The 25496-nt window shown below is 44.4% G+C and overlaps 1 protein-coding gene across 1 annotated transcript in view; it reads left to right on the top strand.

The window, feature by feature from the left end:
• ZNF511 (zinc finger protein 511) overlaps window positions 1-25496 on the top strand; it is a 159275-nt gene that overhangs the window by 57360 nt on the left and 76419 nt on the right. The window contains exon 2 of the mRNA XM_069611060.1: window positions 21969-22042. Within this exon, the coding sequence (XP_069467161.1) occupies window positions 21969-22042 (74 nt within the window). The remainder of the gene's footprint in view (window positions 1-21968; window positions 22043-25496) is intronic.

Raw genomic sequence — 25496 nt, forward strand, 5'->3', positions numbered from 1 at the left:
AAGGCTGCCGAGAGGTCAAGAACGTACACGGCACAGCCTTCTTAGTCTGCGGTGACTTTAAGGTCATCCCAGATAGACTAATGTGGATTCAGTTCTGTGAAGAGGATGGAAACCAGTTGGTTTCTACGTTAGTTGAGATGGGGCTATGCCGTGTGGTCGATAATCTTCGCCAAGAAGAATCAGGTATTGGAGTGGGTCATCGGTAGGTTTCTTTAGAAGCGATTTGACGTGCGAGACTTTGAAGGGTTCTGATTCTGGAAAAATGCTAGAGGTAAGGGAGTCATTTAGGATGGACCTGGCCAGTTCCCCTGCACATATTGAGGTGAAGATTTCTTTGAGGAGTGAGGCGGAACAGGGGTCGACGGGGTGTGGGGGGGGACCGGATGGTCAGCTCTCAGACAGCAGTTTGCTAAACTCCAGCCGGGGCTGAAAGAGCAGAACGATTAGGTCTCATGGGTAGGTTCTTGGATATTGGGCTTTGGACAGGCGGTGAGGTTGATTAGTTTGGAATTTGTTGGGAGTATGTTCAATGAAATGCCATGTGTTCACATTACGTTGGTATAAAGCCACCACACTGATGGTACCTTTCAGTAATCACAATAATGGGTGAAGGCACTGCGGTAGACCACAAATGAAGTGGCAAGTGATTTTGTTGGTACATGTTCGGTCTTCGGTTGTAACCTCTAAAAGCATCCTCATGGCATTGTGCAGTAAATGTCCAATCCACGATGTTGGGTGTGTGAAGTAGTTTTCGGTTTTCCCAAATAATTTGGTTGTTTGTATTTCTTCATTAGTATTGATTACTAAAAGATGATACCCCTTATTTGTTTAGTTTAAACGATGCTTTTATGTGCATTTCCTTTAATGGTTCACGGTGTCTTCCTTATTTTTGACCTTTTTAACCAGTTGGTCCGTTGTTTGTGATTGGGTTTATTTTTTTTTTATTTTGGAGTCCCCTTGTTTTGAAGTTATTTTTAAGGTGTTTTATTTTTTTTTCTGTGGACCTGGCAGTGACCTTCCTAATTTCTGAGAAAAGATGACTTTGGCACAGTTGCAGCAACCACCAATGACAGCCTGCTACGCATACTCCAATCCTTGTTCTAAAAGCAAGCACATTAAGCCGACTTTGCACCTAGCCCACTGCCTGCGAGCCATTGACGAACATAGCAGGCTCATAGACTGAAATATGCTGAGCAAGCACTGTTGTTGAATTATGTATTACTCTAAAGTGCATCTCAGATTTGTTCCTCAATCCAGAATTCTAAGTGCTCCGCTTTGGGTACACCATGTTCAGCTGGGGTATGTCTGTTACTCTAATTTACCTGCTCGCATTTTTTGTGCTTTTTTTTATAACCACATTTTGACCAAAATGCGGAGGGGACCACACCACACCGACCCCACCCCCACACCATTATAGCCTGACTCCAACCCACCACCTACATTTTGGTAGTAACACATTGGAAGAAAAATAATTCGTAGTGGGGGAGTGTCAGGGGAAGTGGGGAGAGCAATAGATTCAATACCCAGGTTAGAAAGTAGCAGGCGTCAAGCAGATGGGCAACTAACGCCCCTCATAGTTGCCCCTCATTTAGCTGTACAATGCCAAGGCTGCGCTGTCCTCTTGGCTGCGCTGAAATCTGATGTGGAGCCAACAGCAGTTTTTGGAACCTGGGGGCAAGGATTTAAGGTTTCTCAGTGGCCCAAAGGACCGGGATATAAGGCAAAAATGTGACACTCCTTCGACCATTATTTGTTTGCTGGTGGTGGCTGGGCCAGCTGCTACCACCCAATCCTGAGGCTGGTGCTCATGGCATGGAATTTACAAAATCACATCAGTCTGTGGACCACCTACAAGCACAAATGCTCCTTTTTCGGGCCTGGATTGCTTTTACTGTTATTTCTTCAGATAGCTTATTCCTGCAAGAGCTCTGCACGGTAACACCCTTTTGTAATCCTCGGTCATTTTTTTCGATCTCGGAGGCCGAAGGGTGCATGGGAGAAGTCTCCCCACAGCGCGGAGAGCCCCGGTCATGAAACCCTTGGATTGCAGGGGGCTGTGCCTAAGTTTATCAATTAATGCACTGGACCTTAGCGCACTATGTGACGCGTTCATTGAGGTCCCAGTTGGCTTTGTCCGCTGCAGGCTGTGGTCCGGTTTAGCAGCCTCAAAGATGCATTGCACAGATCCCTGCCTGTTGGTCTTTGATTTTGCTAGCCATTGTCTTAAAATGAGGTTTCAAGCCGGAATTGACTGTAAAACTGCTTGGTCTGAAGCCCATTCTCTTACTGCAACGGCCTCGGCGCCGGCTCTACCAGTTTTTCTGAAGTAATGGTGTGTTTGGAATTAGCCAGTGAGCTCAGTTTAGGGGAATACAGGTTAGTGACTCCTTGTTTGATTTGTCACTGATGTTCTAATCCTTGCCCCCTGACTTGACTACGTTTTACTAATGTGTGCCTTTTTTAAACATAAGTTTATGTATCTATTAAAATTGAGAACCCCTATATACTGGAGTGCAGCCCATCGAAAAGTTTTGCAAATAATTAAATAAGACAGCAGAACGGAAGCCATTTTAGGCCCAAGGCTGTCCCATCTGCCCCGTTGGGAGTACAATACTGTACCATATGCCCAACTTTCTGCACGGAGCAGATTTTGAAAAAAAGTATTGTTACATGTTGGCACTAAAACGGAGTAATCGGCATAAACACCAGAGTTAAGCAGAGGCTGGCTGAGCCATAGATCCTGCTTTTATAGTGGCATTCTCCAACCGTGGCAATCTAATGGCACCGTAGTGCGTCCTTGTAGTGATGTGTGACAGTTATTGGTGTTGGTGCACCTCCAAGGACCTGCCACTCCAGCCCCCTTCCCTTATCTTGCTAAACTTTCAGAAATATCAGCCGGTGCTTCTTGGGAGGAGATAAAGGGTATGGGGACTCTGGTTTCAGGCAACTTTACGTTCTAAATGTCTTCCTCAAATTTTGTAATGCTGAGCTCACTTACCATCCCTCACCCTGGTTCCCTTATCTATCAAGTTTGCGTCCATCATTGTAGGGGATAAATGATGCCACGGTCTACATACTCTAGGTGATGTAGATGCAAGGGTTCTAAATCACAAGGAAGAGGACTGTGACAGTAGTGTTAAGAAGAAGCTGTGATGGTTGCACATGTGGAGAGTGACGGGCACAGGGAAAGAAAGAAAATGTAATGATTTAGGTGCATTTTGATAGTTTTTTTGTTGACGCACTGCCATCAGTTTTTTTTTTCTTTTTTTCTTTTTCTTCTCTGCTTTTGAACAGATGACGCAGTTAATCTCCCTAGTTGTCTTGGGAGAACTATTGGTTTTGTGTACAGCACAGCAGCGGAGCAGCGTGAGGTGCCTGTCAGTTGGTATACCTCTCTGGAGGTAAATCCTTGCCTGCACTGAATGCTTCTGGCAGCTGTGTCGTTCGCTCAGTCATTTTCCCGTTTGGAGTTATACAAGGCTGATCAGTCCTAACATTCCTAGTTGCAGTCCTAGACGCTCTGTGGTAGGATTCTTACAAAAGCCTCCTGACTCACCGACCAAAATTGTATGTAGCTATAAGAAATGCATGACATTTGATTTTGTGTTTTGTTTTACTTGAGCACTTAAGATTCAGCATTGATTCACATATTGATCAGGCATAATGCTTGCACTGTTTGACATTACCGAGATTTTGAACTGCCTACAATCCGCATGACAAACTTTGGTGAGAAATATCGTAGTGCGATGAAATTGTTGTACTCTGACAAGGTAATCTTATATAGCCCATTTGATCTATGTAAGGGAATACGGCAAGAATACCTTACTTTAATTATTGCTATATCACACTACCCTCAAACCCATGTTGATTGCAATTGGAGCAGACCTGGACATTTCTGGCTTTAGTGATCTGATATGGCATTTATAACGCGTCTATACACAAGTGTTTTAAGGCGCGACGAGGCAAGGGAGGTGGAACAGAGGGAAGACAGACAGCGATCCTACTAGGCTAGGTGTCATTCAGATCACGGAAGTGCATGGGAAGGGGAAAAGTGTGGGGGAAAGGGGAGGGGACAGTGCAGTACATGGAATACATAGATAAATAAAACAATAAATAAAAAATACGGCCAGCTGGTGACGATTGCAAGAGTAAGTACAGACATCAGGTGTAAGTACGGGTAGGGGGACTGTAGGGGATACAGAAAACAGTACTCGAGTGTGGGTTTTGCCAGCGAGGCAGTGTAGGTGTACAACTGGCGGGGGAGGTGACCTGGGCCCGAGATCAGAGGGTGGCCAGGTGACCAGTGCAGTTTCAGCCAGGAATTCAGCAGGGGAGAGGAGGAGAGAAAGCAGAAGCAAAGAGGAAGGTTTTGAGGTGCTTCCGGTACCGGAGATAGTTCTCCTCAAGTTTCAGGGAGGCTGTTCCAGGGGGAGGCCCCAGCCAGAGAAAGATCTACCACCAACTCGTTGCTTGAAGAAGCGACTGACCCTGAGGGAGTTGAAGGCGGATGAGCTAAGGGCTCTAGAAGGAAGAGAGTTGAAAGTATTGAGGCCCCAGCCCCCAAAAGGCCTTGTGGACAATGCAGAGGGTTTTTAACTTAATCCTCACAGCCACTGGGAGCCAGTGCAGGGATTTCAGTCCTGGAGAGATACGATCCCTGGGCTGGAGGCCGAGTCTTGCAGTACTGTTCTGGATGAGTTGCAGAGGGCGGAGAGTAGAAGCAAGCAGATTTAGAAAGAGGTTGTTGCAATAGTCCAGCCTAGAGGGAACCAGAGCTCTGGAGACAGTGAGCTTCTGGGGGGAAGGAGAGGAAAGGAAGAATACCTCTGGTAGTTTGACTTCTTAGGCGTCGGAGATGTGAGGAGAGAAGGAGACTGTGGAGTCGAAGATGACCCTGAGGTTTTTAGCCTCGCAGGTGGGATCAGGACGAGGGCCAAGAGAGGCCGGCCAGAGAGTGACATGAAAGGAGGGAGTGGGTGTGCCGATGAGGAGAATCTCAGTCTTACTGGCATTAAGGCAGAGATCATTGGCTGCACACCACTCCTGGATAGCAGACAGACAGGAGAAGAGTGGGCATGGGGTTGAGTCTAAACGTTGTCTGTGCAGCCACACAGCGAGCATCGATCGACAGGCCAGACAAACAAAGTGCCCAGTATCGGATCAGCCAAAAGAAACAAATAATGTCTAAATTGAATCAAATGTTGTCAGCATGGTTCTTCATGTAGGGTAGTGCTGCAGGAAAACCTACCCAAAGATCTGGATATCCACAGCAAATCTACAAAATGCTTGTGAGCTCACAGCACTGAGTTTTAAGGGTATTCCACACCCTATTTCTAACACAATTCTTGGGGTCTTTTCACCTTAGCTCTCAAACACAGGTGTTAACCCTATACTTGGAAACAGAGGAAGGATGCAAAAAACTGGGACCTTGAGGGATGGGCCTTCCAAGATGGACTGGAGCTAGAAGGTGACATTTCTAGACTGTTCTAAAGTTGGGACACGGTTTACACTACGTCCCTCGCATTTTCTGCCAGGGTCAAGCTCTTCCAGCCACTTGCTCCAGATTCTCTCTGCTCCCCAGCATCTCCTTAAGTCTCACCCACACAAATCCTTGCCCTTTATTCGTTTTCTTGGATGCACCCTTTTTGTTCTCTTCGGGTCCACCACCTCGGTTTTAATAATTTGATGCTTGGTGCTTTGCTCTAATATTCCCATTCCTGGTCTTTGTCCTCCCCTTCACCACCTCAGTTTCTCCTACTGCCTTCTCCTTCTTTGCGATGAGGATACCAAACATTCCCCCTTTCCTCACTTTTTTACCTCCTCTCTTTCCACCTTCAGAGGTTTCTCCATTCCTTCTCTCCCTTAAATACTTCCTCTTCCCACTCTGCTTCACTTCCCTCTATCGCCTGTTCTTTCCTGATCCATCAGATTTATTTTATTTATTTATTTTGGGGGGATAGCAGTCTATTCTTGCCACTTCCTTTGCCCCCGTTTGTCGCCCTCCCTTACACCACTTAAAAGACTCCATCGCTTCTAACTTTCCCACCTTCACACAATTGTGCCCTGGTCACACATCACTTAAGATAGTCTAAATCTCTTGCAGTTCCCCCACCTTCATCTTTTTGGGCCCCCTCTCTCAACACTTAAGATACTCGAAATCTGTTTTAAATTCTTCCCAACTTCTTCACCCCTTTGGGCACTTTCCTCATAACCACCATTGTTCGCCACTATTTTTATACATTGCTGTGTGATCCTTTCCCAAGCCTTCCGGGCACTCCTTCTGCAGCCTCCTGTCTCCTTATTCCAGCTGTCTGGGTCCCTCCTGGAGCCTCCTGCTCTGCACAGGCTCCAGGGGCTCTGATCCAGTGTCCTGCCTTTCTCCCGCCAGCACAGAATGAGCTCTTCCTTCTACCACTGCCACCTTCTAACTCGCCCCGTGAGGTTTTATAGGCCTTTGGACCCTACTTCCTCCAGCCGCAATCTGGTGGTATGGCTATCGGGTGTGGTGGTTATGTATAGGGAACTTGGGAATCCTAGTTCTCTCAGCCTGGGTGGGTCTGGAACGCAGCTTTGAGAGCCACGTCTGACATATTGGAATTCCCAACTCCAACTTGTTCTTTCAGCTGCTGGATGACACTCTGGTCCATCTCCAGTCCCCCTCCTTTTTTCCTTTTTATTTTAGGTGGATTCCAGAGCAACTTTAGCACTCGCGCCGAGCATACCAGTGCTGCCGTTTCTGTAACAATTCTGCTCCTCAATTTTTCTTAAAGGGGCTGGAATAGCTACCGTTATCCTCTGACGAAGATCCCCTTTGGTGACCCCACCATCCTCGTACACTTATCAGACAGGACACTTCGTCACACAGCAAACCATCCTCCTTCATTTTCTCTATAGTCTGCATTCTTGCTTGCAGGCTTTGAGCAGCATCGGTCTACAGAGTTAACTGCTCCAAGTCGTGCCACACTGCTTACTAGCTGTGCCTTCTAGAGGGATTATAAATGGTGGACATTTGACTGAAAGACAGAAGAATTTGGGTATAGCATCATCCTTCTCCTAAAAGGGATAAATAAAGGAAATGGTATCCTGGAATTGGAACCATCGAGTTACTGAGGTGATGTGGGATCTTGAAAGATGGATGGGGGCACCCACAACTATTTTCTTGTTGCGTTCTGAACACTTTGATTGTGCTGGATAAACCGTTCAAGGCTCCAGTTGCTCTGGGTGACCCGACCGGGAAAAATGTCTGATGTGATTTTGTCAGGTAAAGACTAAAATTCTGGTTTCACCCCTTTTTATTATGGATTCCCTGGTGAACGAAAGTTCAGTAATGCTTAAATCAAACTTTCCCATCTTCTTAATGTCTTGTCCGCCATTGCCTACACTCTACACCAGAAAGGCCTGCTTATCACAGAATCCCACCTAAGGAAATGGGCGAAGTAGAAATAGGTTTCCCTGTCCTATTTTACCCCAGCCCTTGTATGAAAGGGTCACAGAAGTCCTTGTCTTGTAGTGGATTAAGAGCGGTATCTGTGGAATTTGCCAATTTTGGTACAGCCAGGAAACTTTCAATTTGGAAGCGGCAATTGGATCTGATTGAAGAAATCTGTATCTGCAATTGTGTATAGAAGTCATGTCATTTAACGAAAGAACAGCCGGGTAAGCTAATTTGTCTTCATGAATGTGTGCTTACATAGAGCTGCCTCTACTTGAGGCAGTATAGCAGGTGGTCATCTAGCTTTTGGAAGAGAAACTGAGATGAGCTTGAGGGGCTGGCCTAAGCCTGTCCATGGGTGATGCCACATGAGTCCATTGTGATTCACACGTGAAAAGGATAATGCTATACATTAAAAGGTTTTATGACACAATAAATTCTACTTGGGTTATAATAGGCACTGCCGATGATGATGTTGATGAAATGATGCCATACTTAATATGATTGTGAAGTAGCAGACTATGTTCACCACTTATTTCATTGTTCATTGATTTTACAAACTGGACAGAAATTAAACCAAAAATACATTTAGTGGCCAACATGAATATCAAATTGTGCAATGAAAACCTCGTTCTAATAAAAACCTGAAGAGGCATATCGACATGCATGTAATTTACAATTGTCTCACTCCTTCTGTCCACCACCTCCCTGCCCACCTCTTCTACGTTTGACTACTTCTCCCCTATCTGTGGGGAAATAATCCATTCATAATGCCCGCTTGTGGACACACGCCAAAAGAATGAGATACAGGCACAACGCTGTCAAAGGTTTATTCATTCAGAATGTGTTTGAACGTAGAGCAAAACGACAGCAAGGCTTTGTCCGTAACTCTTAGGGTTATTCTGGAAACAAACGGCTTTTATACATTTGGTGAATTTCTTCATGACGGGTAAATCACAAGCTAAATATGAACTATTCGTGCAGCTGCTACCCAGGGTATTTCTACTCGTGGCCTGTTCCAAGAATAAATGTGTACATGCGAAGCAAGAGGTGTTTTTACTGAAAGGGAAGCATACTATGGTTGTGTGCACAGAATTACATGATTGTAGAACTAATGTTCACTCAATTTGCAGAGTGCCTACAGTTACTTTGCTCACAATAGGCTCTTTGAGCATAGGTTCTTTTATCCTGATGTAGTATTAATGGAAGTAGGTTGGTCTGTTAAATCTATGGCCATAATGTCCTTAATGTCATTTTCCTGCATCATGGAAGCATTTGTGGTTGCAACAGAAGTGGTTGACTGTTTGAGGCACACAGTTATTGTCTAAAATATTGCAGGAAGGCAGTTAATACATAAACATACAAGAACTACTGTTGCTAATACTACAATGAGAATGGATACCAACTTCCAACCAAAAGAAGCGAACATAGACCACAGGGAACCACCTAACCACCTATATCCAATGTACCAGTAGGGACATGAGCTTGGTCAGCGATGTTCTGAACAAAAGTATTTTTCTCTATGATCCTTTCTCGATGATACTGCGGGATCAGAGATGGGATGGCATTGGAAACGCTGATTGCTGTAACAAACCAGGATGGTGCTACATAATATTGCAGCAATAACCACCCACCTAACACACACACACAATCAATCCTAACAGTGCTGCATATACAAACCCTTTAGAACAATACCTTTGCCTGTTTTTTTTTTTTTCTTCTCTGACAGGAGCATAGCGATGCACGGACCCTCTCTGTGGTGAAATAGCCATACACTCATGGTTTGGCATGGCTTGTGTATGGAGCAAAGCAGCAAAAAGAAATTCCAACATGACAAGTGTCACAGAGCTTAACTGCTCCTTGGAGTGTCTTTTGTGCTACTGCACCCCTAAGTAGTCCATGAAAGGTGTATGTCTTGACTGCCTGGCAGTTGTCCCTTGCGGAAAGGGATTCCTTATAGTTTTCTTGGGCGTAGATTGTAGCATGGCCCCTCTACTGTTCAAGCAATGTCTTTGGGGCTAGCAGCAAGGATGCAAGTGTCAAATGTCTCAGCAGAAGGGGTGCTTTCAGTACTGGACACGGCAGGCAACGGTGCGGGTAACAGAAGATGTTGCTCACTTTATATGTGAAGCATGGACCAAATGCTTGCGGCCATGACATTTCACAGCCATTTGAGTGGCGAGCAATACGTGCACTGGCCCTTTCCACCTTGCCTGCAGTCCTGATGCTCGCTGAAAGTTCTTTGTAAAGACGCAGGCACCTGCTTGGATGCGTGTTCTGGCCCCTCCAATGGTGTTGGTAGACAATCGGCAACCTGTATGCGGCGAATGCACAGGTGTTTAGTTAACTGCTTACAGTAGTCGATTAACAGTGGATATGGTACATTTTTCAGTATCTTTGGATTTGGCACGCCCCATACAATTGCTGGGCGGCCCATGACTACTTCGTAAGGAGACAATCCAAGACCCGAGTGCATTAATTCCAACACAGTATTAACAAAATGCACACCATTGTCGCTCCAGACAGTATGAGGCAGTCCAAATCGGGGTAAATACTCCTTTACAAGTATTTTAGCAGTACTTCATGCAGTATTGTGTTTTTTTAAACATTTTTTTTTTTTTTAAGGATAATGTTTCTACACATTTGCTAAACATGCATACTATCGCCAATACATTTTTTATTTGACATGGAGGCAATGCAATAAAATCTATTTGTAACGCCTCAAAGGGAAATTCAGGTGGCCGGAAATGTCCTTTTTGGTGCTCCCTCACTCCCAATGTTATAGGATGCACATACTAAACAGTTTTCACAAAAAGCAATCTTTGCTTAGTGTTACTCCACACTTTAGTGAGCAACTCGTACATTTCATCTGCACACACATGAGACGGGCAATGAGCATAGGACAAGATTAAAGGTAAATACATATGTGGTCATTTCCATTTTCGCCTCCTCTTGTGTGTCTAGCCAACAACCATCTACATATTTCCTAGTCTGTTTCCATTCCTCTATTTCATGTGCAGTAGCCTCAGACTGAATACGTTTTACGGTCTCTATAGTGTTGTCAAATGTCAGTCTTCTTTTCGTGTGTGGCAGACATACATAAGCGATACAGAAGACTGAGCAGTTGCTTTGGCAGTCTGATCGGTAAAAGCATTGCCTTTTCCTGTATTATCTACAATAGTTTTGTGTGCACTGCATTCAATGATGACCCATTTCTTTGGTAGTGTCAGGGCATTCAGTAATTTCAAGATCAAAAAACCATGTTGTATTTTTGTGCAATGTGAAGTCGGGAACCCTCTTTCAGCCCATAGGCGACCAAAATTGTGTGCTACACCAAAAGCATACTGGCGATCTGTGTAAATGTTTACTGTAGATCCTGCATTGACTTCACATGCTTGCGTAAGGGCAATAATTTCAGCTGCCTGGCCTGAATGCGGAGGAATCCTACCGGTTTCAACTATTGTTTTTAAGGTTGTAATAGCATATGCTGCTGTAGCGGTGCCATCCGGTAAGAACCGTCTAAATACAAACTACCGTCTGGCTGCTTGACAGGGATGTCCACCATATCCACCTGTCCCTTTGTCTAATCAGTGGTTAGTACATAATCATCCATGTCTCTGAAGGATAGCTTGAAGCTACTTGCCCTCCAACCACTCTATCTAGTCCCTTGTGTGGTGTCTGGCTCTAGACCGCGCTGGTGGGCTGCTTATCTAGGGTGAGGGGGATAGAGAGAGGCTTGCCCTATAAGTGTTTTAATAACAAAGCTGCTTCTGTCACATAAAAAACACAACTATAGATGGATCTTACAATGTTGAACCACAATGTGTGCTTAAAGCCTTGCAGGTGAAATATATATTTTTTTATTCTGTTTCCCTGGGATGGCATCTTAAAAGCATATTTAAAAATGGAACAACTCTTTGGCGTTTAGAAACCATACTTCAGTGTTTTTCCAAGTGTTTAAGACACTGTGATCGCACTGTTTATATGTAGACTCGGCATGGACTCAGTTGCGGCTGAATTTATTGCTGGAGCTGCTGTGACTGATCTGCGCGTATATTAATAGCCTGGAGAATAATACTGACCCAGATACTCTATTAGACACCTTTAATAAAGCCATGTCTCATGCACTAGATACTATTGCACCACACCTTAACGCTTGGTTCACACCCCAATTTAAGGACCGCAGAAAGGAGAAAAGAAAACTCCAAACTATCTGACACAATTAGCCCACAGACAACAATAAAGCTAACTTAACCCAATTCTCCAAATATTACAAGACAGAAATTATCAATACTAAAAAGAATTTATTCAATGACAGAATTACTAATGCTAAATCTAACAACAAGGAACTCATTGCCATCCTCCGGGAAATGGAATCCCCCATTCAACCAACTGACACGGTCCCCAAGGACAAGATATGGTGTACTAACCTACAGAACGCCCTATAGAATAAAATCTCCACCCTCCAACTCAAAATAATTAATAAAAAGGACTCCCTCCCTCCTACTGATCAACAAGTATCTTTAGTGACTGAACCCAATACTATCCCGCCTTTTAGCTTCAAACCTATCTCCATCATCGACACTGAAAAGGTAATCCTCTCACTGAAGCCATCTAACTGTAAGGACGACAGCTGCCCAGCACAAATAATAAAGGACGCAGCTAGAGATTTAGCCCCATTTATCTCGAAGCTCATTAACTCCTCTTTCAAATCCAACACTGTGCCGGCTAACCTAAAAGAATCCTGGGTCCTCCCCCTACTTAAAAAACAAACCCTGGATCCATCCATCCCAACTAATTATAGGCCTATCACCACCTAAATTATAGGCCTATCACTTCCTAATAAAAATCATCGATAGAGCAGCCTATCTTCAAATTCAAGATTACTTAGAAGCTAACCATCTACTAGGCTCGCGCCAATCGGGCTTCCGCCCTCTCCACGGCACTGAAACAGCCTTGATAGATCTTAAAACTAAAATTGAGGAATTCAAGGATAGTGGGAAAACAGTGTTGCTACTCCTCCTGGACTTGTCAACAGCTTTTGACTTGGTGGATCATGCAGTCTTATGCAACCACCTCAAGCTCGCTGCCAATTTCACTGGGGAAGCTATAGCCTGGGTCGAATCCTTTCTAGCCAACCGGACCATGAAAGTCTTTTCCACTTCTACCTGTGCTGACCCCATCCAAATCACATGTGGAGTCCCACAGGGCTCCTGTGCCTCACCCACTATGTACAACATTTTCACCAAGCCACTATTCGACAAGTTGGACAGACTGGGTGTCACCTACACAAATTATGCAGATGACACTCGGATCCTCACACCCCTTTCGGGCAACTATGAAGCGGACCTGGCCTTGGTGAATAAAATATAAATCCTCATTCAGGCATGGATGGCCACCCATGGCCTCTGCCTGAACGACGATGAAACTGAAATCCTGCTCATCGGATCAGACCATAACCAACAAAACTCACCCCGGACTAAGCCTCATTTAACATTGACAATAATACTATTACGGTTATGCGTGAGGTAAAAACTCTAGGTTTTTACCTCAACTCAGCTCTCACCCTCAAAAAGCAAGTGAACACCCTCGTTTCTACAACCACTTACACCTGCAAACTCATCCGTGCTGCCAGACCATTCCTGTCCAGTGCCAGCTGCCTCACGCTGGCCAATGCCCTTACAATAGTCCAGTCTAGACATGATAACGCCCTATACTCAGGAGCTAACAAGTCGGTCATTGACAAACTACAGAGACTACAAAATAACGCCCTAGGAGCAGCTTTGAATATCCCACGCAGAGAACATATCTCCAAATACCAGACTGAGGCCCATTGGTTAAAGATAAAGGACAGAATCCTCCTCAAAACTATTTCTCTCACATCGAAACGCCTAAACAATCAAGCACCCCCTTACCTGGCTGAAAAAATCAACTGGAGACCCTCAAACCGACTGACGATCTGCCAACACCTTCTTACTCGAAGTCCCTAGATTTAAACTAACCACAGCGGGAGGATCTAGCTTCCCTGTTAGAGCTGCACAATCATGGAACATACTCCCGCCTGACCTCAGACGCCCATTACCCTACACTAGATTTAGAAGGAACACTCTCAAATGGCTGCACAACAACGATATGTAACCCCCACCCTTATCTAGTTAATCATTATATACATATGTTAATACCATATTCTTCTAATGCTGACCCATTCTGACCCTGTATGTATTGTATCATTTGTTGTAAGTTACCTCTGTTTGTAGTAGCCTGTTTCAGGCACTGTAACTAAGCTTCGAGTCTACTTGTACTGTCTGCGCCCAGCTGCCCAAGGGCTTGGCGCGCATTATCAAATAAACAAATATGGTCAATAGCGTCCGTGGCCATGGTAATGAGTGCCGTTGTGTGTTGGTCAAGCTGCTGAATATGGCGATCTAAAATCGATGCCGTCTATATCCCAAAGGATGGTGAACTTGATGTGTCTGTTGCAAGAGTTCAGCCATTGATGGAATAGATATAGTTTGTTGGCTGTACCCGTCCACATCAAGAGGACATCATCAATGTACCGCTGCCAAATGAGAATGTGCGCCTGATAAGGATTTGAGTCTGAGTAGATATGATCAGATTCATATTGGGCCATCTATACATTTGGCTACACCCGGAGCATAAGTTGTCCCCATGCTTACGAAAAGTTGGTCTTTGAAAATCTCAGTCATGGCGAGTCTGATGCATTCCAAGATGAAATCAGTCGGTACTGTCTGGTTGTCTCGTCTGGTGTTCAAGATTGTGCGGAAAACCTCCAGAACCTCTTGCTGGGGATGGACGTGTATAGAGCTACTACATCCACAGTGGCTAGGATGCAGGCATCTGGTGACTTGATGTTACTTAGGATCTTTAAGGTTTCCGTGGTGTCCTTAATGTAAGAAGTCATGCGAGTGACAAAGGGTTTTAAGAAGTCCACATAGAGTGACAATGGTTCCAAAAGTGAATCCCGGGCTGAAACAATAGGCCGGTCTGTAGGATTGGTTGGATTCTTATGGACCTTAGGAAGGTTATAGAACGCTGGAATTCTGGGATGTGCTTTGCTGAGGACAATTCTTTCGGTTCCATGTCATTTCATCGCGGGATGTTTTTTTGCAGGCTTTTTTTTACAGGCTTTTTTACTGCAGATTTTTTTGCAAAAAAACTCATTTTTTATTTGATTGGGTTCCCCTACCAACCCCCCATCCCTTTTAATTTTTTTATATATCCCCGAACACCCAATAAATATATTTTTCCAACCCCCCCACCCCCAAAAAAAATAGTTTTTTGCAGCAAAAAAAAGCTAAAAAACCCAGCGTAAAAACATCCCGCGATTGAAAGAATGTTGTACCATTCTTTCGTCCTTGCAGATCCAACCTTCTTGTTCTGCATGGTGTGTCAAACTTTATATTTCCTCTTGGAGTCGTACGGTGGACTTGTGGTTCATTTTAGAGTAGGCCTCCGTGTCTGAGAGTAGTCTTTCACATTCTCCATCATAGTCTTCTATATTGAGGAGCACAATGCCACACCCTTCATCAGCGGGTTTTATGGTTATGACTTTGTTGTTATTGAGGGAGGTTAGAGCTAGTGTCTCTTGTCTGGAGAGATTGTCTTAGTAATAGTTGTTCTTATTCCTGCCTCCAACAATGGTTTCAGTGACCAGTTTTTCAAAAACTTCAAACTCTCCTGGGATTGTTTGCAGTCTGGGACGAGCAGGGGGGGGAGGGGCGGGGTTTGAAGACAGATATTGCTTTTAAACCTGTAGTGTTCACGTGTTTGTCCAAAACGCTATTGTCTTTCCTGGGTTCATTGCTTTGATGCTCTGGCAGGCAGATCTCAAAAAAGTACTTTAGCCTCGTGTTCCTAAAGAATCTCTTCAGTTCTACTTCTGTATTGAACTGTTCTGCCTTGGCGGCTGGGACAAAAGAAATACTTTTTCCTAAAAGGTTGTGATGTATCGCTGTGATGGAATGTGTGGATAGGTTGAATATGGGGATGGTGTAGTCCTTCATTGGTTTGTGTACCACTGCCGTGTCCGCATGCGTTGTCCTGATGGCAGTGGTCTCCGTTTGGGTCGCCCCCGTTGTCTTCCTGGAAAAAAGGGTGCTCCAGTTGTTGGCCGTAGTTGTTGGTATCCCGCGCTGAGCCGAAATCACTGTTGCTCGATGAGGCTGATGTACCTGAGAAAATCACGTATCTATTGCGTCTATTAAGACCTCATTGTTGTTGGTCAGAAGGTATCTTATAGGTAAGGGTATGTTCTTTCTTCGGTGAAGTTTTGCAAGTCTTTGAGTTTTTGTACTTTTGTCTATAGTTATTTGTTTGAATTTGGTTCATCGCCTTGTTTCTTACATTCTTCGTCTGCTGTGCCAGTGACTGATGAGCCAGTCTCGGCTGCATTTATTTCCAACACCACTGAAGTAGAGTTTAAACTTGGGATTATCTGTAAAAACATGTGGGATATTCCTTACTTCTAAGCCTTCTGGTATAATTTCCAGCTTTTAGGTATTCCAGAATGAACTTGCCATGCATTTCGGTTCTAACCAGTTTTTCTTTTTCTGATTGATGGTTTCTAGTTCATCTCTTGAAAGGCCTTGCGCTAGAGGGCCTTGGTCCGTATTCAATGTGGTAGATGTACCCAGAAGTCTTTGGTAATGTTCATCCGAGTAAGAGACTATGTGGACATTCTCCATGGTCCCTTAGAGTGTAAAAGGAATCTTCTAATCCAGAAGATGGAAAAAGCCTGCAGCCGCGGCCTTTGCTTGCATGGTATATACTGTAGGGCTCTTGCCCTGATCGTCCTCCGTTAATGTGTCAACATCATTCACGGTGGCGTGTTATTACCATGAACCATCGAACACTTTCTAGTCGGGCCGCCTGGACTAACAGGGATAGACGTAACAAACCATTCAAACATGGCTGCCATATTCAGCAGCTCGGCAACACACAACGGCACTTGTTACCATGGCCACAGGGTGATCGCTATGTAATCTATTGCAAATTGTTAGCCCCCATATCCAAACAAACTTGCATGCTTTTGGACAGGCACCACACTGGAGAGCACGATCAACTCAAGGACACTTTATCCGAGTCGTCCGTAGACCGGCAGTCAGTGACATCTGGTAACCACACAGATCGGGCACATGTGTTACACTACGTGTCATTGTGATGGTTCTGTATCGATCACTGTCCACCACTCGCGCTGTATATCAGCGCCACTCCGCACTTTTCCTAGAGCTAGACCAATTGGGGGTCCGTTAGGCACCATAGCATTCTGAAGTCGCCTCCTGGCATGGCAGCACCGGCACCAGGTGGGAAACCTTGCATTGCACAGACCACACACACCACCACTTTGTCTGTACCACTATTCACTTCGGATACAGACAATCTTTGCCAACACGTCTTGGGAGCACACACTGCATCCCCACGCAATTACTGCTTACAAATACCCTTTTTTCCAAGAGCCTGTTACCCACAAGGCTGTGATAAATTCTCTTCCATCCTTACCCAGAATCCCCCCTTACCTCCCACCCCCCCCACACTGTGTTTCTCTAGGCGCACACGGTAAGCCCCTGCTAAAGGTTTTTTTTCCCCAACTAAAAGCAATTATAGCTTATTAAATTACCAATGATATACCCGAATGGCTACTAAGTGACTCAAACACTATTGTTTGTCTGTTATTTGACAGATTCACACAGGATCCATCATTAATTGGCTTTACACAATTCCTCCCTCCGTCCTGATGAAGGCTGCCCAATCTTGAGCACCATAGAGTGCTAAAAGTGGCAGAAACACACACGTCGTCAGTATCTAATGTCAACACTGTCATCTATAAGTTGTTTAAGTCAGCATATACTATGTTTGTTGGCTCTCAGACAAATGAAATGGGACCCATTTGTTTTGTACAACATGTCTTGTAAAAATTGTTTTATTCCTGTATGTGCATTGATTTCTTTGCTTATTTAATCAGAGCATATGTGTATAATGGGCTGCTTTTGTCCTGTGCAATTAGGATCCCATCAAGGTATTAGGTTACCGAATGTGTTATGATAAAAAAAAAAACTCTGTAAGAGTTGAGCATTTTTACAAAAACGTCTGAGTCACGAGAGTTTTTCATCCATTAAAGATGTCCTGATCAATTGTATGCCTCATAATTTAATTTACCTGGACAGATCAGGGAATTGCCAGGAGCCCTACATTATATACAGGGTATACCACTGGTCAGAATGTATACCACTGGTCAGAATTTTGCCTGATATCTGGGTGATCTTTAGTAAGACAGTAACTCAATTCTGTTCCAGGGTACGTGGACCTGGTGTGTAGGGTTATCAGTATCAAACCCAGGCACTTCTCTCATGGGGAAACGTTTGAATTACCATAGACGTCACTGGAGCATTTATGATACAAAATAGGAATTTCAACACAACTTTTGGACAGATGTCTGAATTAAACTTACTGGATTGCTTGCTCCAAGTCCTAATCGCTTGAAAGGGGTACACTTCGTCCTCATTCGCCCTTTTATGTTACAGCCACATTCGCCTAGTTAGTTCTAGCCCTATTGCGAATATAAGCGTATCCCGTTGCTGGGGCAGGTATACTTTGACTTGTTCTACTCCTTCCACCCCTTTTTTGATCCATGCCAACACTACCCTTAACTGCATCCTAGGCTGTAATCCTATGGGCACAAGGTAGCGAGGGGAGCGCCTCATCACCAGCTACCCGATAGGGGGGCTGGGGAGGCCTTGTATCCATTAAACATTCGAACAGCGGGTCTATCTAATCCTCTAAGGTCACTCCTGAAGTAGTTGCCGGGCTGAGGGGCAAGCCTTGGCTACATAGAGCCCCTTAATTCTCATATATTCAGTCTCGCTCTTCCTAATCCTTTTTCATCTCTTTATGATCATCATTTCGGATTGCAGTTTACTTTTTTTAATCTTTGCTTCTCTCATAGATTTCTGTCTAACATCTTTCCATTGTCTGTTTCCCATTGCAAGTGTCTAATTGCCTTAATGCCTTTAGCAGTTAATGCTTCTCTTGGGTATAGCAGACAGGGTATTGGTTCAACCACTGCACATAAACCATTTATCAATCCTCTCCTTAATATACAGTTTTATCAATAAGTATCAGTATTCTTTCCAATTTTTCACAAATTAGTTCAACAGATTCTTCACGTTCAAATTAAATTTTAATTGGTGATTAATATGCTCCTGCCAACACATGTTTCGACCTTGCAGAACACGGGTCTTCTTCAGGGCCAATGTATCCCCTTTCTTCTGTTTAAATATTCTAACTAAATAATTGAATGATGTCCTTATAGCTTATAACCTTGCTGGCTGGACTAAGCGATCTAATCCCCTTTGTTTATTCAGAAAAACATTTTTTTTTCTCCTTGGATTGGAGTTGTGCTTCTTAACCTTTTTTATAATGCTTCCAATAGCGTGTTGATGCTGCCTGCAGTGGTCTGCTCCGCGCACCAGGCAGCATCAACACGCTTTTGGAAGCATTTGTGTAAGCTTCTGGACATCATTCAATTATTTAGTTAGAATATTTAAACAGAAGAAAGATGGCTCACAAGGGACTCTGTGTCTACATTGGCAAAATCCTGCAGCAATGATGTTCTCGGGTTGAACATTTGAGCAATAGTCTGTGTGGGTGCACATCAATGTAGCAGTCCCCCAGCCCTCAGTGTTGTGGGGGAAGTTTGTGTCTCTTGCTTCTTAGGTTCCCTATTTTCTCCAGGTCAAAAGATCCATGCACAGTAAACTGTAACTCGAGTTGGTGTCTGTGTATTTATGCCATTCTCGCAAAAATATCCCTACCCCAAGACCTTTTTTTTTAATATATATATTTTTTAAATCAATTCCCACCCCGGCGTACCTTCCGGGGGAGTTGGAACATGCTGCTCCAGAGCACTTGAACCAGCCTTAAACATTTCAGCCCACAAAACATCATTTTAGTGCATGAGCTGTCCATGGTTTCAACTTGTGTACACAAGGTGCATTTTCCTATGGCTCATTTAACACGATGCTCCCCTAGAATATACAACATTACACGCTAATTTAATGATCCATCCATAATACATCACAGCTTACTCATCACATCATACACATACTGCACCCAGAATGGTCTCGCCCAATTCTTTTGTCTGTGCCAGCTTCCCTCTGTCCAACAAGCGGGGTCCTCGGGGACGGACGATCAGTGAGTTGAGGAAATCAGCTAGCAGGCAAAATCCTTGTCTGCAGGAAACCTCTATCCACCTCTTGCAGTGTGCCCCACATCCTTTGCTGTCCACTGCTCGTTCCCCGACCGTTGCACACTGTCCAACTGGATCTTATCCAAGACTCGGTCCCATCTGCTGTGCCATTTTGTGGGACATCATCTATTCATAATGTCTGCTAGTGGACACCCACCGAGAGAATGAGATACAGGCACAGCACTGTTTTGGCAGTCAAAGGTTTATTCATTCAGAATGCAGTTAAACAGAGAGCAAAATAACAGCAAGCTTCATTCATGACTCTAAGGTTATCCTGGAAACAACAACTTTTATACATTTGGTGTTACATTTCTTCATGGTCGGTCGTTAAATCACAAGCTAAATACGAACAAGCAGTCAGGGCCTCAGGCTACTAATAGTGCAGCTGCAACCTAGGTTATTTCCACACGTGGCATGTTACAAGAATAAATGTGTATGTGTGAAGCAAGGGCTGTTTTTACTGCAAGGCAAGCATACTATGGTTGTGTGCACAGAATTACATGATTGTAGACCTAATGTTCACTCAATTTGCGAGTGCCTACAGTTACTTTGCTCTCAATACTTCACATATCTATCCCATTGAAGGTGCACCCATCCTTCTAAGTGCCAAACCATCTTGCACTCCTATTGTCTCGTTTCCCCCCATATGGTCAAAGGCTTGGTCTCAATCACTTGCTCTTATCTGTCTGATCCCTTTAACTCCTCCCACTGTTGGACTCCTACTGCGGTTCTATGTCATATCATCGACGGTCATTTTTATGACGGGTGTTTTTTACGAAAGCATTTTGATGAAAAAAGTCACCGAAATGGTCTGGGCTAGCTTAGAAGAGCTTTATTGATGTTGGCGCAGGAGTTTTGGATGAAGACTCCAGAAGGAATGTTAACATTGTACTCTTTAAATGTGGAGATGTCCCTAGAGAAACAGAAAGGATTTGAGGTGACACAGTTTATGTGAACAGATCTTCTACCCAAGGTTATCAGAGGTAATATCTGGAGAACAAATGAATAAGGAACCAGATCCTTTGCTCCAGTGACTCTTCAGGCAGAAACCATCATCCTAAGCTGCCAAAATCAACTACATTTCTTCTGAGCCCATTGATGCTCATCACCATGACTTACCCAGAGCCCAATGAGATGCTCCTCTTAAAACATGCCTTTGAACAAAGTACCACCTTTTTGAGGAAGGCATACTGAAGAACCAGTGTTTTTCTAGGATGTTGTTGCTGTAAAGGGAGGAACCAGATCTGAAAGGCAACAGATAACTCTGCCTTCCACTGCAGGCCCCAAAGCTATGCCAGTTTTATCCTGGCCCAGAACCTTCTTCCAGCTGCACATTTACAGAAAGCCAAGATGCAAGACCATATTTTTAGCCACCTCTACTGGCCAGAAATACACAGAAGCATCAATAAATACTGTCAAAGCTGTGAAATCTGTCAAAAGAACAGCAAGAAACATATCCTGAAAGTGCCTTTAAAATCAGTGCCTGTCTTTGATGTACATTTTTAAGAAGCTAGAAATGATTATCATTAGGCCCCTGCTAGCCATCCAAGAGTGGGTTCAGTTATGTGTCAGTCATTTTGGATTCTGACCCATTACCCACTCCGGCAGGAGGAACGGTTTTATGCAGACGTGTTGACCAGCAGGCCAAGCAGGAACTCCAGGTTCAGGGACTGCATGGAAAATCGACCGGTTTTCCTGGCTCTGAGGTGTGCGTAAACTGGGAGATGGAGAGGAAGCTGTAATTGACTGGAGATGGGGTTTGCAGATGCCAGTCTGTCTGAAGAGTTCAAGAGAAGAGACAAAAGGAAGACATCTGAGGCAACCCCTTGTAGACCAAATTGAGGAACCAACTGAGAAAGAGCAGACAAATGAAACCCAGTCCTTACAAGTCTTGCGGCCTACAAATAACTTTGGGTCACTAACAACATTTAGAGTTCAAACCTTTTGACTAATAGTCCCATTGACCTCTATTTGTTAAATAGCGTTATTTTAAGGAATCCCAATGTGGCTTGTTTTTCTTTCATATTGTTCCATTGCTAAGTAATGTGATTACCTATGGTTTAGTTCCAATATGTTAACCTTATTTATTACTGTCCTTGTTTGTTAATCTAAATGGAAGTTCTCATTGCAGGGTCACGGGCCAAATGCTATGTTGTTCTGTATGCCTGTCAAAGGGCCAGCTTTTTATGTCCCTCTGGTAATATAAAATACAATAAGATAAGCTCACAGATGTTGCCACGCATGATGATTTATTACCTTCTTTTCACCCAGGATGGAGATGTGCAGCGGCACTTATACCTCCGGGAAGTTCTGACCGGTGTTGCAGAAGAGGTAGAAAGACCCAAGTAAGGAGAATTGAGTTGACGGGCGGGTTATCTGACTTTGTTCTTGTTCTTGATTTTTCTGCTGTTGGCATCCGTGCTCTAATTGATCCTGGACACTTCAGGGAAATATGAACAATGTTGAAGCAATTATGGGATGTCAAAAATATAATCTAAGGACCTGATGCCATTGTCTCCACAGGCAGTCTATGGGTGATGTAGTGTAGCTTTTAGTGTTGCTATCTGGGCTTAAGCAATGCTAATCATGTTGCATTGAAAACTGAAACGCACATGAAACAAGCGTCCTGAATTATTTACCAAGACTTCACTTGTGTGTTTATGCCCCACCTGAAGCCGATGTGTGGTCTGTACAGGTTCCTATTGCTCATTTATTTATTTAAATTTATATAGCGCGCGCACACAGCCCAAGGGGCCTGCTGTACACTGTCAATATTTCGTACTCCCATGAGTGAATGATCTCTCTCCAGTGATTAGTGTCAAGTGCAAGTTGTGTGCCTTCTGTTTCCCTTCGATCTCTTCTTGTTCTGTTCGTTCTTTGCATGTTCTTCTGGAGGGCAGACCCCTGTCTGGCAGCTACTATGCCCCATTTCACAATTCCAGACAAGTCTCTTCACCAAAGCCAGGGCCTCCTCCTCTTAGAAGAAGTCTCATGTGCTTTTAGGTGTGATTTCCTGTGTTGCCCATCTGGCCAATAGTGAGTCTGTCAATAAATACTATGGTGTGTTACCCAATTGTGTCTATATGCGCAGCATAATAATAATGTGCACTCTACATAATAAAATACTTATCAGTTCTGACAAGACCATAATCAGTTGCCTCTCTGCGACCAAGCTGTCAAAGAATGTAGCTGACTCAGCAGCTCGTCATAACTGGTGGACTATCTCAAGCCCTGGACCAAGCCTAATGCAATAGACACAATGCCTTATGGGCTCATGTGCACATGCCAACCAATCAACACTCCTTCTGCGCCACCTCTCTAATCATGGCAGCGGCTAATCAAAGTCCATAAAAACATGGCTGCGGCTTAGCTCGATCCATGGCTCGTGTACGTCCAAGGCATGGTCTATTGCATTAGGCTTAGTTGAGGGCTTGAGATAGTCCAGTTATGACAAGCTGCTCAGTTGGCAACCATTACGTTATAACCAAATAGCCGCCAGAGGTGTTGTATTGTATCACCTGGGTAAGCAAGCAGAATTGTACAGGTCTTGAACAGTGCTGTGAAGCCATGCTCGGTGGAGATACCATTAGGAATTTCATTGTTAATGTAACCAACTAAATGTATCCTAACCACCTTTTCGAATGTATTGTCTTGCCATGTATTCCTCATCTTATGATATTTCTATATCCAGCTTTATCTGCTTTGGGCATTTTTTTTCCAGCAGGGGACGCTGCATGTCGATGCCTGTTGACTCGATGTCCCTCGAAGGGCTCTGTCTCAATGTCGACGTCATCACTGGTATATAGCGTGCTCAGTGACCGTTGCTTCAGTTCTGTTTTTCAGTGAGAGCCATTGCTTTAGAACATCGGCATGCTTTGGTTCCTTCGAGAAACCTATCGAATGTTGTGAAAAATAATGGTATCTTCGTCAGCATCATTGACTCCAAAATCGGGGTTTAAAAAAATGCCACGACTGAGGGGTGAAAATATCCCATACGGACCCCCATCGGGTGTCTGTGGTGCTTGGGATCCGATCATAAGACATTGGAGTGTGGATCCTGCTGATCGATGACAGTGAACGCCCTGAAAGAGGGTAGACAGAAATTAGCTGCAGGTAGGTCACATAAATCCCCTTCGACCCTGTCGAAAAAGCGATCCTCTGACGAGTCAAGGGGCGACCCTCCTCGTCGAAAGAAAGCTAAAAGATCTCGATCTAGGAATGTGTCTCGCCACTCATCATTGTCTTCACAATGTTTGAAGAACAGGCGTCGCAGATCAGTCTTTGTCGTGGAGTTCCTCCCCTGTACGGGTTGCTTGCCTGACCAAATCGGCCTCACTGGCTGAATGGGAGAGATTCTGACTGAAAATGCTTCAGGTCTTCGAGAATGCGGCCACAACCCCCTCAAGAGTCATGCCCATGTTGAGAAATGCGACAAGGAGAAGGCAAAAGACAAAAGCTGTGCGCCCAGGTTTCCAGGAGAAAACTCCTCGAACCTTCGGAGGTTCCATCGAGTCAAGAAAAAAACTCTTTTGAAGGATAAATCTTCTACGCCGAAAGAGACAACCTCCTTGTCGAAAAATCTTTGACGCCGAAGGCTTCGACGCCATCGACGCATGTGACAATATATCCTCGAAGGAGGTTGACAAAACTAGAGCTTCTTTTCTCCCACTACCAAGGACAGACTTTAAGTCCCGTTCTTCAATTTTTGAGGAACATGTACCCTCTTCTGATGAATCATGTCATTTTGTGTTGCAATATGGGACACAAGGTGTTCCAGAGGCTCTGATATCGGAGCAGTCGGGAATAAAAAGATCGACATGAGACTCTACAAACTGAAAGTGGGATAGATACTTATCCCGAAACTGAATTTGGAAGACCAGATCCCTCAGACCATGCTCATGGGTCGTACCGACAAGTACTGTCTAGCGTCATTAAATAACTGGGATGGAGTTAGACCTGTACCACATTTTGAGCAGGATGATATTACAGATAAGGGACCCCAGGAGGACCCTATTATTACCGTTAATGTAGCCATACATAGGTGGGTCAATGCCAACTGGGAGACGCCCACATTTAATTCCAGCAGTAAATAAAAAAAGACCAAGGAAATTCAGAACTTCAAGCAGTGACCCCTTTTACCTAAGTAAACCTCCTACTCAAGAAAGTCTGGTGGCACAGGCCGCCACATCCACATCTAAACAGACTGCATACCCAAAAATTCCCCCCGACGGGGGATGACAAACGCTATGATGCAATGGCTAAAAGGTCTTCTCTGCGGGAAGTATGGCCCTTAAGTCGGCAAATGCTAGGGGTGCACTGGCTAACGTCACATTTACCCTATAAGAATGTATATCAATGGTGGCTGAACATATCCCCGAAGTTGAAGAAAGAGACGGATTCCTAAATATTGTTAAGGATGGGAAGGATGCAATATGCGAATCCCTTCAGACTGGTCTCCACTCTGCTGGCAGTATCAGCAGAGCTATGGCTGCTAGCACCGTAATGCACAGATTTGCCTGGTTAAAGTCTGTTTTTTCTCGACTTCTTAATATGCCCTTTGACGGCACATATTTATTCGGCAGCAAGGCTGACGATAGCCTGGAGAAGCTGCAGACCTCAAAAGAAAAGCCAAATTCCTTGGTGCTGCAATCAGACGGCCACAAACTCGCCCCAATGGAACAGCTTGGAGAGGCAGGGCCTTTAGCTCTTACTCCTCAGTTGGAAGAGGTAGAGGACTACCGAATCAGAGGTCGGAGAAGATCTCCCCATGATGGATGGAGAAGAGGTGCTAAGACCGCC

Source organism: Ambystoma mexicanum, chromosome 8 (assembly GCF_040938575.1).
Source record: "Ambystoma mexicanum isolate Mex_15411 chromosome 8, UKY_AmexF1_1, whole genome shotgun sequence".
Taxonomy (NCBI): domain Eukaryota; kingdom Metazoa; phylum Chordata; class Amphibia; order Caudata; family Ambystomatidae; genus Ambystoma; species Ambystoma mexicanum.